This window comes from Pholis gunnellus (genome assembly GCF_910591455.1).
Source record: "Pholis gunnellus genome assembly, chromosome: 21".
NCBI lineage: Eukaryota > Metazoa > Chordata > Actinopteri > Perciformes > Pholidae > Pholis > Pholis gunnellus.
Window position 1 is genome coordinate 5,708,151 of NC_136548.1, and position 13,401 is coordinate 5,721,551.

The 13,401-nt window shown below is 44.9% G+C and overlaps 1 protein-coding gene across 3 annotated transcripts in view; it reads left to right on the plus strand.

Moving 5' to 3' along the window:
• spata20 (spermatogenesis associated 20) overlaps window positions 1–13,401 on the plus strand; it is a 231,491-nt gene that overhangs the window by 14,252 nt on the left and 203,838 nt on the right. For 2 of the 3 annotated variants that reach the window (XR_013767568.1, XM_079182290.1), the window contains exons 14-15: window positions 3,611–3,810; window positions 5,548–5,628. Coding sequence is in view for 2 of the 3 variants with exons in the window: in XM_079182290.1 (XP_079038416.1) it covers window positions 3,611–3,810; window positions 5,548–5,628 (281 nt within the window). In the remaining variant the exon portion in view is untranslated. The remainder of the gene's footprint in view (window positions 1–3,610; window positions 3,811–5,547; window positions 5,629–13,401) is intronic. The other variant, XM_079182291.1, reaches the window with a different exon arrangement.

Sequence of the window (13,401 nt, forward strand, 5' to 3'; positions counted from 1 at the left end):
TGCAGACACTGCAGACAGTTCGTTAATATCAACCCATCGCCACTATCTGGTTGCAGTGATTTAAAGGCATAAAAAATAAGCAATGTCATTTATTTGGAAAAAAAAGAAAAATGGTATCAGTTATCGATCGGTTCGGAGCTTAACAAGAAGCTTCTGCTGTAATATCTCGACCCGTTTACCTCTATCGCTTCACCACAGGAGAGGACGTAAGCAAGGATAAACGGATGGATGGATAGATGAACGGGTAGAGGATAAAAGACGAGGGCAGAGGAATATTGACCCCCCTCCCCCCATCTACCTCCAGTAAAGTGCAACTGTCTCTCACTCAAGTTGAACTTCTCCACCATGAAGGCACTCAAAGCCTGATGCTCTGATTCTTCAGTTACTTTTATCAGCAGACCTGTCAAACTTGTCTGCATTGTGACTCCTAGACCATCTGCCTTTTGACGGATTGAAATCCACTTCCTGTCTCACCTCAATTACATCTTAACTTCATCCTGGATCTTTTTTTGAATGTTTTTTTACTCAATGCATTTTCCTTCTTTTTGTCCCTTGGTGCCCTTAAACCTTGACTTTGAGCTCAGGTATTGGGTACATTATTGGCATAAAATATAATGACTCCAAAAAGCTTTATGTCGATTTTTTTTCTCAGTTATTGATAGAGGGACCAAAGGATTGATGGGATATAAATAGAAATGTGTCTGACCTTGACATGCACAGCTACCCTTCTTCAGCTGCCAGTCCACTCGTCCAACTGATGGCTGCTGGCAGTTCAGAGAAGCTGACACCTTGTGGACATGCAGACATTTACCTTTGATCTGTCAGACCAAAGTTTCCAGTCTGGATCCAGGTGTTTGCTGTTTATTTTTGTTAACGCTAACTCTACCAGAGCCATATACTGCGTCTCTACGCACTCCAAATATGGTAACTTCTGTTCACTGGTTGCAAAAAATCAAGATGGCGATGGACACTCAAGGCCTCAAAACCACAGTCCAGAAACCAATGGGTGATGTCACCATGACCTCTTCCACTTTTTAGATACCGTCTCTGGTCACACCCACTTCTTCTACGGTGCATAAATTCATATCATTGCAGTAATAGTAAATGTACCTCTGTGATTCAACACCCATATCTTAGCCTGCTAATACTAATATTTAACCTCTTCGTAAGAAGACAAACAAACTCTGAACTGACAATTCTGTCTGGGATATTGTCAGTTTTAGTGTTCCAGATGCCACAGCGCTATATTTCTTCACCTAAAAAGGAAAGACACGCACACTAACTCATGCGCCTGTGACGGATAGCTTGGTGCAAATAGTTGAGACAGGAGCAACGTGCCACAGATGGGCAGGGGAACAGGGAAAAAGCTAATAGTTATTCTTGTTAAGAACCGTTGACAGATCGGAGATGATGGCTGCGTGTGTGCGGGGATGCCTGTCTCTGCGCACCTGCATCTGTGTGTGTGTGTTTATCGGAGCTGACGTTTTCTCATCTGAGAGGATTGACTTTGCCATTATGGTGGTGGCGCTGTGTAGGGTTGAAGCCCATTAGTGACGCTACGGTCGCTGCAGTGTGGACACCTGTCCCAGCAGCACAGCCTGTCACCGCAAGACGGATTACCCCACCACACTACCTTTTACAGCCCTGCCACACTCCCCTGTGTGTGCTTTTGGGTTTCTTTTAGGAGTGAGGTTAAAATGATATACGGTATCTGTTTGGCACTGTTTTTAGCTTTTATTAGGAAAGAAATCTGCTGTGTTTGTTCAAATCTCTAGTGACGCTTGTGGCCAAAAATGCGCATTCAGATATATTCCCACTCGACAGAAGTAAAGAAAATTGGATACATCAGCCGTGTGTCGGTTCAATCCAAAAGCATCAGTGTGTCTATATAGACTCCTGTCATTAACAGTTTATTCATGGTATTATTTATTTCAGAACACTTTGGAGCTCAATAGTGTTTTAGTGCAGTGGGTTTCTTCTTGGCTTTTCTATCATTGTGACTTTCATTAGTCTGTTTTATGTGTCTGTTAATGTGTTTGTGTGTGTTTGTGTGTTAGAAAGCTATTTTTTCGATTCTCTTTTTTTTTCTTCTACATTTCAAAATGACCAGAAACAACGGTCCACACATGGTTGGTGTAGAGTAAGAGTCCACTGTTGGTAATATAGAAATAGTATATAAGTGTGTGTGTGCGCGTTTGGGTGTTTGAAGGCAGTTTTGTCACAGCTGTGTCTGTGTATACGACCCTTTTTCCATGGGGCTCTTTAAGAGAAGAGATATGTGAAATGTGGAAAGCGGACAGACTCAGTATAGTGTGTATGTTGAGGCTTCCTTGCCATGGGGCTCAGGGAGAGATAAAAAACATACTGCAGGATCAAATCAAATTGTTTCTGCAGTTCAGTCATGCGTGATGGGTTCACGTGCATCTATACGGGATTAGAAATTCATGCTTGTCATAAAAGATATAGTATATCCAGCGTACAGTAGAGTTTTCAGTGCGTGGAGGGTCGTCTTATCTTTATTTTGTTTACCTAAAATTGCAGTTTGACTTAAAAAGCGGCTCGTGTGAGCTACCGACTCCAATGTGTCTCTCGCTCTTTCTCTTACACACACACACGTACACACAAGCACTCACACGTTCATAGATTCTGCCATCAGAGCATTGGTGGGAAGCAGACGTGCAGCGAGGTCATGGGTTATGAGAAGATCACCTCCGGGCTCTCATTGGACACTGATAAGAGATAAGGAGCGATCACTTAACAGGGCTAAGTCATGAGGTCATCTGTTAGTCCCATCACATCACACCACACATGGAGACTCTGGGATGGGATGTGTACTGGGGGAAGTCACAGCAAGGCGTAGAGTTTGACTGAGTAGCTTGCCATCCTTCCTGTTAGTACGACAAATTGTCACGGAGAGTCTAATGTTTTGTATCCGATGCTTCACATTTGTTACAAGAGCCATGTCTCACAGTGCAGGCATAATGTATGTTGTGAATCCATCCTTTGTAACACATACATTTGTATATAAAAAATGAGCCAAGTGGCTAGCTGTTGAATGTAGTTGAGCAGAAAATAACTCTTTTAAAGAGTTGGTGGAGACCAAAACGGATCCTAAACAGAGAGTGAATATTTTATCAGGCGGCCAGAAATTTTACTATGAATAAAATGCTAATGTTGCTGTGTGTCTGCTGGATGTTTCACATTAGCCAAAGATATTAAAAAAGGTTGAAAGATGTCAGAAATATATTTGATTCAACTTGTGTTCCTCCACCCCAAAGTAGCCAGTTTAAACCAATAAATGCAGCTTTAATCATTAAACATAGTGAAGGAGATTGTAGGCAAACAAAACGTATCCTCCGCTAAATAACACAAAATAACAAGTGAGATAACAGTAGTTGTGGCAGGTGCAGTGGTTGCTTGCGGTCACATGTTCTGTATACTGTCCAATCGAAATGGCCACGACGTAACGTAATACTAATCGGTGTATGCTAATAGCATCTCCCATTCAAACTCTTTCTATTCGCATATATCCACACTGTGAAACCTGCGAGATGCAGAATTGTTTGAAGCCAGACTATAACTGATACAAATGTTTGTGTGTGTGTCTCAGATCAGGACGGAGCTGAGCCCAGCGCTAACTCAGTGTCGGCGTCCAATCTCCTGCGTCTGTCCCACTACTCCGGCAGGCGGGAGTGGCTCCAGAGGTCCCAACAGCTGCTGGCAGCGTTCTCCGACCGCCTGACCCGGGTCCCCATAGCGCTGCCTGAAATGGTCCAGGCCCTCATGGCCCAGCACTACACGCTTCAACAGGTCAGTTGGGTTGATGGGGCGCGTGCCAGTTTTGGGCTCACGCCTCAAGTGTTTGCCTCGGCTGTTTAGCCCAAACTCGTTTTTTTTTCACGGCCTGAAAGCGAGAATTTTCTGCCTGTCTGACGAATTGTGCGAGCACGATGGACATTAAAGTTACCGACAAGAAGTGAACCAAAACGATACACGGCATAACCGCTCCAAAAGCTGAGCAAGAGGCTGGTGAAACAACGAGCATCCCCACATTGGCTCTGCTGACTCACAGCTATTGTCAATAACCGTGCACTGAGGTGGAAACGCATCAGCGCAGGTAAAGTAGGCCGTCACAGCCGGCCACAGTGCAACAGAGGGCCCTGATAACAGTAACATCATTGGATATTTTATAAGTTTATGTTATAATAATCTTGTCTGACTCATATATCATTGCTAGCAACTGCAGCATTTTTCATTATTGATGAACATGTATAATTCCTTTGATCTATGTCGGCTGTCAGAATGGTGAGAAACCGCAGTCACGACTTGATCTCCTCAAATTGATTTTATATTCTCAACAAAGGTGTTCCATTTATTCTACAAATATGACAGAAAGCTGATCCAATGTACTTTGTTTGGAAGTTATTTTACTGCTGAGAAGAGAAAATCAGCCAGATCAGATGATAGTGCAACAACATTCAGCTCAGAAGAAGTCATATTTTATTCGTCCCTCATTGGGGAAATTACATTTTTATGATTAAACTAAAGATTTTGTAGTTTCTCACACATTTCTTTAGAGGTTTTGGTTATTTAATTTCCAAATTACATATTAATATCTCATGCAAAAATGTTCCAACCCTAATCATTACACAATTGAAGAAACATCAAGAGGTGTTATTCATGAACAATTCTTATTAAACCAAGCATCATATAAAGCTGGAGTACTACAACTTCAAAGAGGGCCACCTCCTAAAGTTTCCTCCTCATCAAAAATCAGACCCCCTATGCCTATTAAATACAATCAACGACGTACATTTACAACTCATTTCAGCTGTATTTATCGTTCATCTTTTAAGTAGGATATCTTTAACATACAGTCACTGACCTTGAACTTGTATAACACTATAAAACATCCATCGAACTTGAGTTGCAGGCTAAAAGCACTTTGCTACAAACCCTTTTTGGACAGAAATGGTGTTCAGAGGCCTCTCCTTATTAAAGAAAAAGTGTTGACACAGTGAAACAGGTCGTCAGAGGACAGTGGCATTATCTCAGCCCTCTACATACATGCACACTAACCGTCATGCATTAAATGGATTATTTGAGCGCTTCAGCCTCGGTTACATAATCGGTTTTGAAATATTAACACCCTCAGTTAGCCTGAAACCAGCACAGCAGGATGCCGAAGTTTCTCGGTCTACACAATAAAAGTTTTAGTTAGAAGTCATGTGCTGCACAATCAAAGGAGCAGAGAGTGAAATAACAGTAAAGGAGGATAGAGAGCTGTCTGTCAGTCACACATGACCTGCGGAGGACGAGTCGGGCCTACGGGGCGAGGCTAACGAGCTCCGAGGGCGAAGCCCTCCCCGAGGAAACACCTGCCTCCCCTCGTTACTGCTACAACTGCGCCCGCCTCGAGTGTGTCACCTTTCCCCTCTTATTTCACTCTATTGATACCCTCTCATCTCGTTATCTCTCTGTCCCTGTCATCCGTATTTTTCCTCCCCTCACCATCTTTTCGCTTTCATTTTTTATTTCTTTTGTTAGATCGTGATCTGTGGCCAGAGGGATGCCCCGGACACCGCCAGTCTTCTAGCATCAGTCAACTCCCTCTTTCTACCACACAAGGTGTGTGTGTGTGTGTGTGTGTGTGTGTGTGTGTGTGTGTGTGTGTGTGTGTGTGTGTGTGTGTGTGTGTGTGTGTGTGTGTGTGTGTGTGTGTGTGTGTGTGTGTGTGAGTTGTGATAGATCATCTTGACAAACTAACGTGTCATCAGACCCCAAAAGCAGCCCTGAAAGATCCAAGTTGCAGCACGAAGACACGCATTGACTAACTCCCGACATCAGTACCTTTTTATCTATTTTATATAGTGGCAGCAGATTCACAGTAACCTTTTGAAACATGCACACGCAAAATCACAGACGCGCACACAGATGCAGAGTGGGACCGAGCTGTGACAGAGCCTGGGGTGTTGGCCGGTTTAAGTTTGGTTCTGTAAAGGTTAACCAGAGCTCCTCTCCTCAGTGTATTAACTTCCCAAATATAGCTCTTTGCAGGCATTAGCTGACCGTAAGTAAAGCCCTCTCCTAACATCTAGATTCATTGTGGTTCCAAATCTTAACCCTGCAGTTGTTTGTGTGTGTGTGTGCGTGTGTGTGTGTGCGTGTGTGTTTGAGGCTTCCTGCCAGCCCTGACACAGGCTGCTGGTTATGAGTTGGACAGCTGGTTATGAAGTGACAGCTGTCACTCTGAGTCAGACTGGAATTCAGTACAGTTAGCCAACGCTTTCATGTTTGCGTTTCCCTTGGCCATATTTCTCAGAAGTTTCAGTTTTAAACTTCTCAGGAATAATTTTGTTATGTTGGAAATATTGCTTTTGTGGCTTCCTTTCCGAGAAGTGGATGAAACGATCGAGTCCACTCTCATGTCTGTCCGGTATCGCGAGCTCGGAAGCGGAGGCGTTTATGCTCTATGTGCTGTTCGTTGCAATATTGTCAAACAAAATGAACTGTGAAGAATCAAAAAGACAACGAGTGTAACTCAGAGATGCAGTATGTCCATAGACTGTAGGAGTAACCGTCAAAATGTCATAAACCAACCTCCACAATGACGAGGAGAGATTGTGATTATCTGTAAAAAAAAACCCTGACATGTAAAAAATGCTTTTATCAGTGAACTTTATTGTGATGTGGGCGCGTGCCAAGTTACAAAAATTCAGACCAACGGGACCAAGAGACCACTTGCGGACCCCTACACACACACACACACACACACACACACCACTCGCCGGCCATGATTTTACGTCGTTTTCTGGCGCGACTCGCTAAGGCGATTACAAACTCACCAAGCTGCTGCTGCTGCTCCTCTTCGCCGTCCTCTCCATGTCAGCTTATCAGGGCGGCGACTCACAATCGGACGGCGCACTGCCAGCGTTTTTTTGGCACCGCACCTCATAAGCCGCATGAACATAAAAACAATTTGTGCGTCCATAACCTTTTTGTTTGTATATTATGAATGAGCAAATATCATAAATGAACGAAGTTTCGAAGTTCTCTAAATGTGGGCTTTTGAGTTACAGAGTATGATTTTACAGGAAAACATTTCCAGCAGAGTTAAATGTGTGGATGAAGGCTGTTAGATGTGTAAATATTAACATATGTATCGCTATAGCAAGTTTAGTATCCAAGCTTTTTTATGTGAAATTGCAAAGTCAAAAACTTCATTCTAGAAATTCCGAATGCAATGGTGATACTGGCCCTTTTTTTTCTCTTCTTCTTCTTCAAACAATGTTTTTTAGGCAAAAAAAGTCCTCCGAATTACAAAAGTAGAAGCTTGACAGTGAGACGTGCTCGGGGTTAATTGAGATTTTGACTTTTGGTGTCCTTCACGGAGAGTTGTGCATTCACAGCCTCACTGTTATCAACACGCCGGACTGCAACACTGAGCTCTGTTTATCCGACCGGCCCTAAAAGCAAAATTACATCAGTGAATTAAAGCGGCGAATGTCCACTGACACGGCCCATCTCTCTCCCTCCCTCGCTCTCTCTCACACACACACTCAACAGGGCCCTACTGAAATATAGATGACTTGTGCAGTATCAGCCGGTGGCTGCAGTAACATTGCGGAGCCCTGCAGAGAGACGGAGACCAAGAAAGGGAGCCAGATAGAGGCATTATCAGGATGGATGCATTATTGAAGGGGATGTGTGTTGTGTACCATCACACCCGGCGAGGACCAGTCACATGCTGGGCCTCGTCACTGTCCGGTTGAACACGTGGGAGTCTCTGATGTCAGAGCAGTCTGTTAGTCTTCAAGGGTCTCAAGTTTTCAAGGTGGGTTTATGTTTCAGATGAGGGATGTTGCATTCAAATCGGTGTTGAATGCAATTCCAGGTTGTTATTTTAACGATTTGAGGGTCAACCGCTTTGTCTTCTTCAGTCCGACTAACTTATTCCAATTAGCTGTTCTCTGAATCCAATTCAAACGAATGAGACCTCAGCCTGATCGAGGGCGTCGGCTCGCGCCTGCTAATGACCGCAGTGAGGGGTCGAGCTGAGGACACGAGAGGGAATGGAAGTCCCGCAGTGAAGGACATGACGGTGACCAGAGGAAAGACACTGGTCTCTACCACTGGGACCAATAAGACGCTGAATGAGAAAGAGATACACACTCGAAGTGTGTGTGTGGGGGGGGAGTCGATGTCACCGAATACTCCATGCGGGGAACAGTGTTTTTTGTATTATTAAAACGGAGGCAACATTTTTAATTTTTCTCAGAATGTGTCACATGACAATGGCTGGGAAAAAAAAAAGCACACTTCAGTTGTAGTGTGCGCGTGCAGAAGCCGAGACAAAAAAAAGACACTTTTGGACAGGTCCGTCAGAGTGACAAGACAGATCCTGCTCTTGTTCTAATGAGGCTTACTGAGTATCAGAGTGAGATGGAGGGGGAGAGTAAATGAGACAGTTGTGTGTGTGTGTGTGTGTGTGTGTGTGTGTGTGTGTGTGTGTGTGTGTGTGTGTGTGTGTGTGTGTGTGCGTGTGCGTGTGCGTGTGCGTGTGCGTGTGCGTGTGCGTGTGCGTGTGCGTGTGCGTGCGTGCGTGCGTGCGTGCGTGCGTGCGTGCGTGCGTGCGTGCGTGCACAGCTGGCCCTTATTGGCAGAAGCAACTATCTTGGCCGGGCTGAGATGTGATGATCCAGCACAAGACTTTACTCACACGCACACACACACTCTCTCTTTCTTGGGGATGAGATACTACCTTCCCAGAGGAATAGCACTGGCTCGTTCAGTATCTGTGAAACACACACGCTGTCACAAACACACACTTTCTGATGCTGTATGTCCACAAGCTTCTACCCACATAGCAGTAGATGCATGGTACATATGCACATACTAGGGCTGCAGCGGATCGCAAAACTACCAGTTCGGATCGCAAGGTGGTCTTGCGATTCAGCAGGAAAGAATAACGGGGCAAATTTAAATTTTAGAGATGCCCCGATCACATCTTATACCGATTGTCGATAAGCCTTATCGGCCGATACAGGTAGTTTTGTTTTTGTTATAACAGATGGTATACAAGGCTACAGACATCTTTTTATTTTTTCACCACCGTCCTCAAAAATAGTGCCAACTGCCCCGATGACCGTATAAACCGAGTGGTTATTTGGATAAAAAAACACTGTTCAAATGATAAGGAAATAATGCCCTCTCTAATATCTAATATCTCAGCTTCTCAAATAAACTGTATTCATTCACGTTGCGTTTGAACACGAGCGGAGCTTGTGTGTTTTAAAACGGGACTGTAACTCCACAATCAAGTTTCTCTTTGGCATTTGAAGTCTCACTGGGTTGCTAACGACGGCGCCTCGTGTTGGAGCAGACAGACTCCATTCATCACACTTCTACTCTTGCAAATTTTGACACCACACCTTCCTTTCAACGCTGTTTCTAAGCTGTTTCTAAGACGCCGTGCACGTCACTTCAGCATGTAGAGAGACATAAAGCTCGACGGATCTGTGGCTCAGAGTTAAGGTAGCTAAACTGTGACTTCTAAAACAGAAATGCCAAACGTTTGCTGCTTCAAGCTTCTCAAATGTGGAGTTTTTCTGAGACAAAACAAGCTGTCAAGACTTCACCAAAAAAAAAAGGTGCTAACGGATGCCCAGGAGAGCAACAGAAAAAATAAATACACAATTAGATGATGGATCAGATTAATTGGAAGAAAAACCAATTAGAGAGGGCTGGAGAATGAGAACGATAACGGACGATGGAGTCAAAAGGCTGAATTGTGTGAGCACTAAGAGATGGAGGGATGTTAAACGAGATAAGCGGGAGAGGCAGAAGGGAGAGTGAGTGAGTGAGTGAGTGAGGGGATTGTGCTCCACGTTACATTAGGTAGCTATGAGCAGGGAAACATGTCTGATTTAAATCCAATTACTCCTCGCCTGTTTTCCTGGTTCAAGGCCGGCGCGCTCTAATTGTGCTGAATGAGATGCTCAGAGCCCAACTCATGCTAAACCACACACACACACACACACACACACACACACACACACACACACACACACACACACACACACACACACACACACACACACACACACACACACACACACACACACACATATATATCTTCACCTCATTGCATTTATTTACTATTTGAATTCACCACATGACTGCGTGCTTCTCTCTACTCACCCCGAGCTCTTTTTGCTTGTTGTAATCAATCAATTACAGTCACGGAGAAACATCGCTCTTGATTGTAATTGCTGCAAATAAATTGTGGTTCATTTTTCTATTACAGAGAAATAAAGCTTGATTAGAGTTCAGTCGAGCTCTGTCGACTGTAGAGGCTCTGAAACGGTGAGCGGCGGAACACAACGCAGTCTTTCCAGCAGCTCTCGTGTGGGGGACTTTCTCGGCTGTTTATAAAAGGAAAGTCAATTTGTTTAGAAACCTCCCTTTACCACTTCCAGATAACTACTCTAAGTTATACGACACGTGGAATTCCAGTGAGGAATAGCAGTTCATAACGGTAAAGACACTAACCTGGTCTATAACAACGAGTCATTTCTCGCAATATTTTCGACTGTGGCTCGGAACGTGTCGTCCCTTCAATTGAGACGCTCGGCGGCTCCTCTAGGCGATGCCGTCAGGTGTGTGATTGGGTGTGAATGATTGGACAGTCCTGATTGGCAGGTGGCACCTTGCATGGTAGCCCCGGCCATCGGTGTATGAATGGGTGTGAATGACATGAGTGTAAAAATCGCTATGAGTGGTCATATCCATCTGGTTCCCTCCTTCTCTTCTTCTCTGTTGGCGCTTCATGGAACATATTTGCGCAAAATGGAACGCATCCACCATGATGCGTAGTGATTTACATGAATATAGCGCAGTTTTCTGTGTTCTTCAAGAGCGTTCTGGTAATAAAGCATCTTGGCAGAAGCGTCGACAGCGTGGTTCAAAGTACGAATTCCCGTCAGTGGCAGATTTACATGTGTGGCCTTTTTCTTTTTCTTTTTTTTTATGAGCCGAATAGTGTTTTACAAGGACTATAATTCCCATTATGAAGTCCTTTTGTTGCTAGCCCGAATGGCTCTCGTCAGGGCTGCTTATTAATCAGCCTCCACTGTGCATTTTCTTTTTTTTTTTGTCCCCGGTAAACTATCCGAGTAAGGGCTCTCGTCTGTTTCACGCAATTTTAAAGTCAGACGTTCACAGAACGTGTTTTTTTTTTTTGCCGGCGCTCTCTGGGGTGCACTTAAGTGAGGAAATGGAGTGGATGTGAGAGGGAGAGCCGTCCGTGGCGAGTGTTAAGGAGGACCACGAGATGCCGGTGTAAGCGAGAGACGCTCGGGGCAGAAAGAGCAGAGGGTGTTACAGGGATTTGTTTTGGAGGATTTTAGAAACAAGACGGAATGGATCCCCGCAGGGAGATGACCGTAAATAGACGGGGTTTTCTACGCCTTTCCTGATCTCGATGCCTGTAGAGAGGAAGGAGGAGAGCGGCACGGAGGAGAAGGATGGGATGAGCATGGCCTTTTGAGAGGAGAAAGCATCTGTGGAGGACTGGAGAAATCCCTAACAAGACCTCAGAGACGTGGGGAAGAGTTGGCAGGGTGACTGGGAGGGCAAGCAAAAGGAAGGGAAGGAGGGAAGGAGGGAAGGTGAGCCAGCTAGAGACTTAACAACACAGTTCAGAGGAGGATTAGAGCTAGCCGGTCTCACAGTCCTCCTTCGGCGACCTTTGACCCTCCCGTACTTCAAGCTGCCGCCTTGTTACACCTCTGCCCCCCCCCCCCACACCCCCCCCACCCTGTTCTCTCATCAAAGGCGGCTAATGCAGTGTTTTGTTCTGGGAATTGATTCCGCTGTTCTCTGCAAATGACCGGCTAAACCCAACAACCAGTCAGAGAGCAGAGCCCAGGGTGATCGACAGCTGTGGGAAGAAGGTCCCAGATGGTCCCGGTGGCAGGAGAGTGCTACACCCGGCCGATTGAGATGCACTCAGATAGCCACTCATCCCACTTTTTCCTCAAACACTTATCTCACCCCATTTTTAATCTGAAATGTATCATCAACATATCCCTCCATTGAGGGATGCCACCGTGTGTGTGTGTGTGTGTGTGTGTGTGTGTGTGTGTGTGTGTGTGTGTGTGTGTGTGTGTGTGTGTGTGTGTGTGTGTGTGTGTGTGTGTGTGTGTGTGTGTGTGTGTGTGTGTGTGTGTGTGTGTGTGTGTGTGTGTTCTCAGGATCCCAGCAGAGAGTGGACGGCTTTAGTGGCGTTGCTGGAGATGTAATCCTCTCCCCCGTGCTTGTATCTCGTCTGTAGGTCTGGCGCATCTCGACTCAGTGAATTAAAACCCTGCGCCAACCCGATAAGACGTCTGCGCACACGTGCGTTCATGCGCGCCGGTCGACTATGCCCACGGGATTCCCTCACTACGTCGCTCTCTCTGTATCTTCATAAGCTGCCAATGTTCTCTTCTGAAATAACCAAGGGGGGGGGGGGGTCAATACGATCGTCCAGAGTGTGGTGTAACCGTTGTTTTGTTTGTGAGGGAGGGTTTTCCTGGCTTTTACTTTGGTTGGTGTCGACGCTGTTTTAATGGTCCTACTTTATTGCATCAGAGGTAGTAACGTTTCAGTTAGTACACGATAGCCGACTGTTAATGGGCAGGAACATAGCCATTGCCATTAACTCATTCGTCCTCACATAACCCGATTGCACGATATGTTTCAAAATATGACTTTTATTTCCCATTTTACAATTTGCATCTCCTACGTTGCCTGTTGAGGGTGTAGGTTGAAAAATAGAATTAAGGTACGATTAACATTGAAAAAAACAACAACATAATGCTGGTTTTAAACCTTCATGTAAACTTTTAAACGCTATTTGAAGTCAACATAAAATAATGTTGTTTTTAATTACTGTTATTCACTTATTTTATTTTTCAATACGTTGGCAAGCTGGCCTGTGATTCTGCAGCACAATTCATTTGCTGGGCCGTTGTTCCGTCATTAAGAGACAACATATGGAGGTATACGTATACATCACTGCAGCATGAAATGAGGTGCGGGCTGGTGCGCAGATGACCTCCTCCACAGCTTGATGTAACAGCCCTCATGTTCAAGCAGGTACTTGACACGTGACGTGAGACGTTTACAGTTTCCTGTAATGAGTTTGAAACAGAACAGATTTTTATTTTTTGGGGCTCTGACCCGCTGTGGGACTGAGAGCTAATGAAACACCTTTTGAAGGAGTCCAGCAGTCTTTGATTTCACACATGCTGGTAGCTATCAGGGGGCTTTTTGCTGTTCATCCTTTTTTGGGCAGTGTGACCCCGACTAGAATAGCTAGAATATCTTCAGTCCATTTATTTCAAATGATAGAATCTA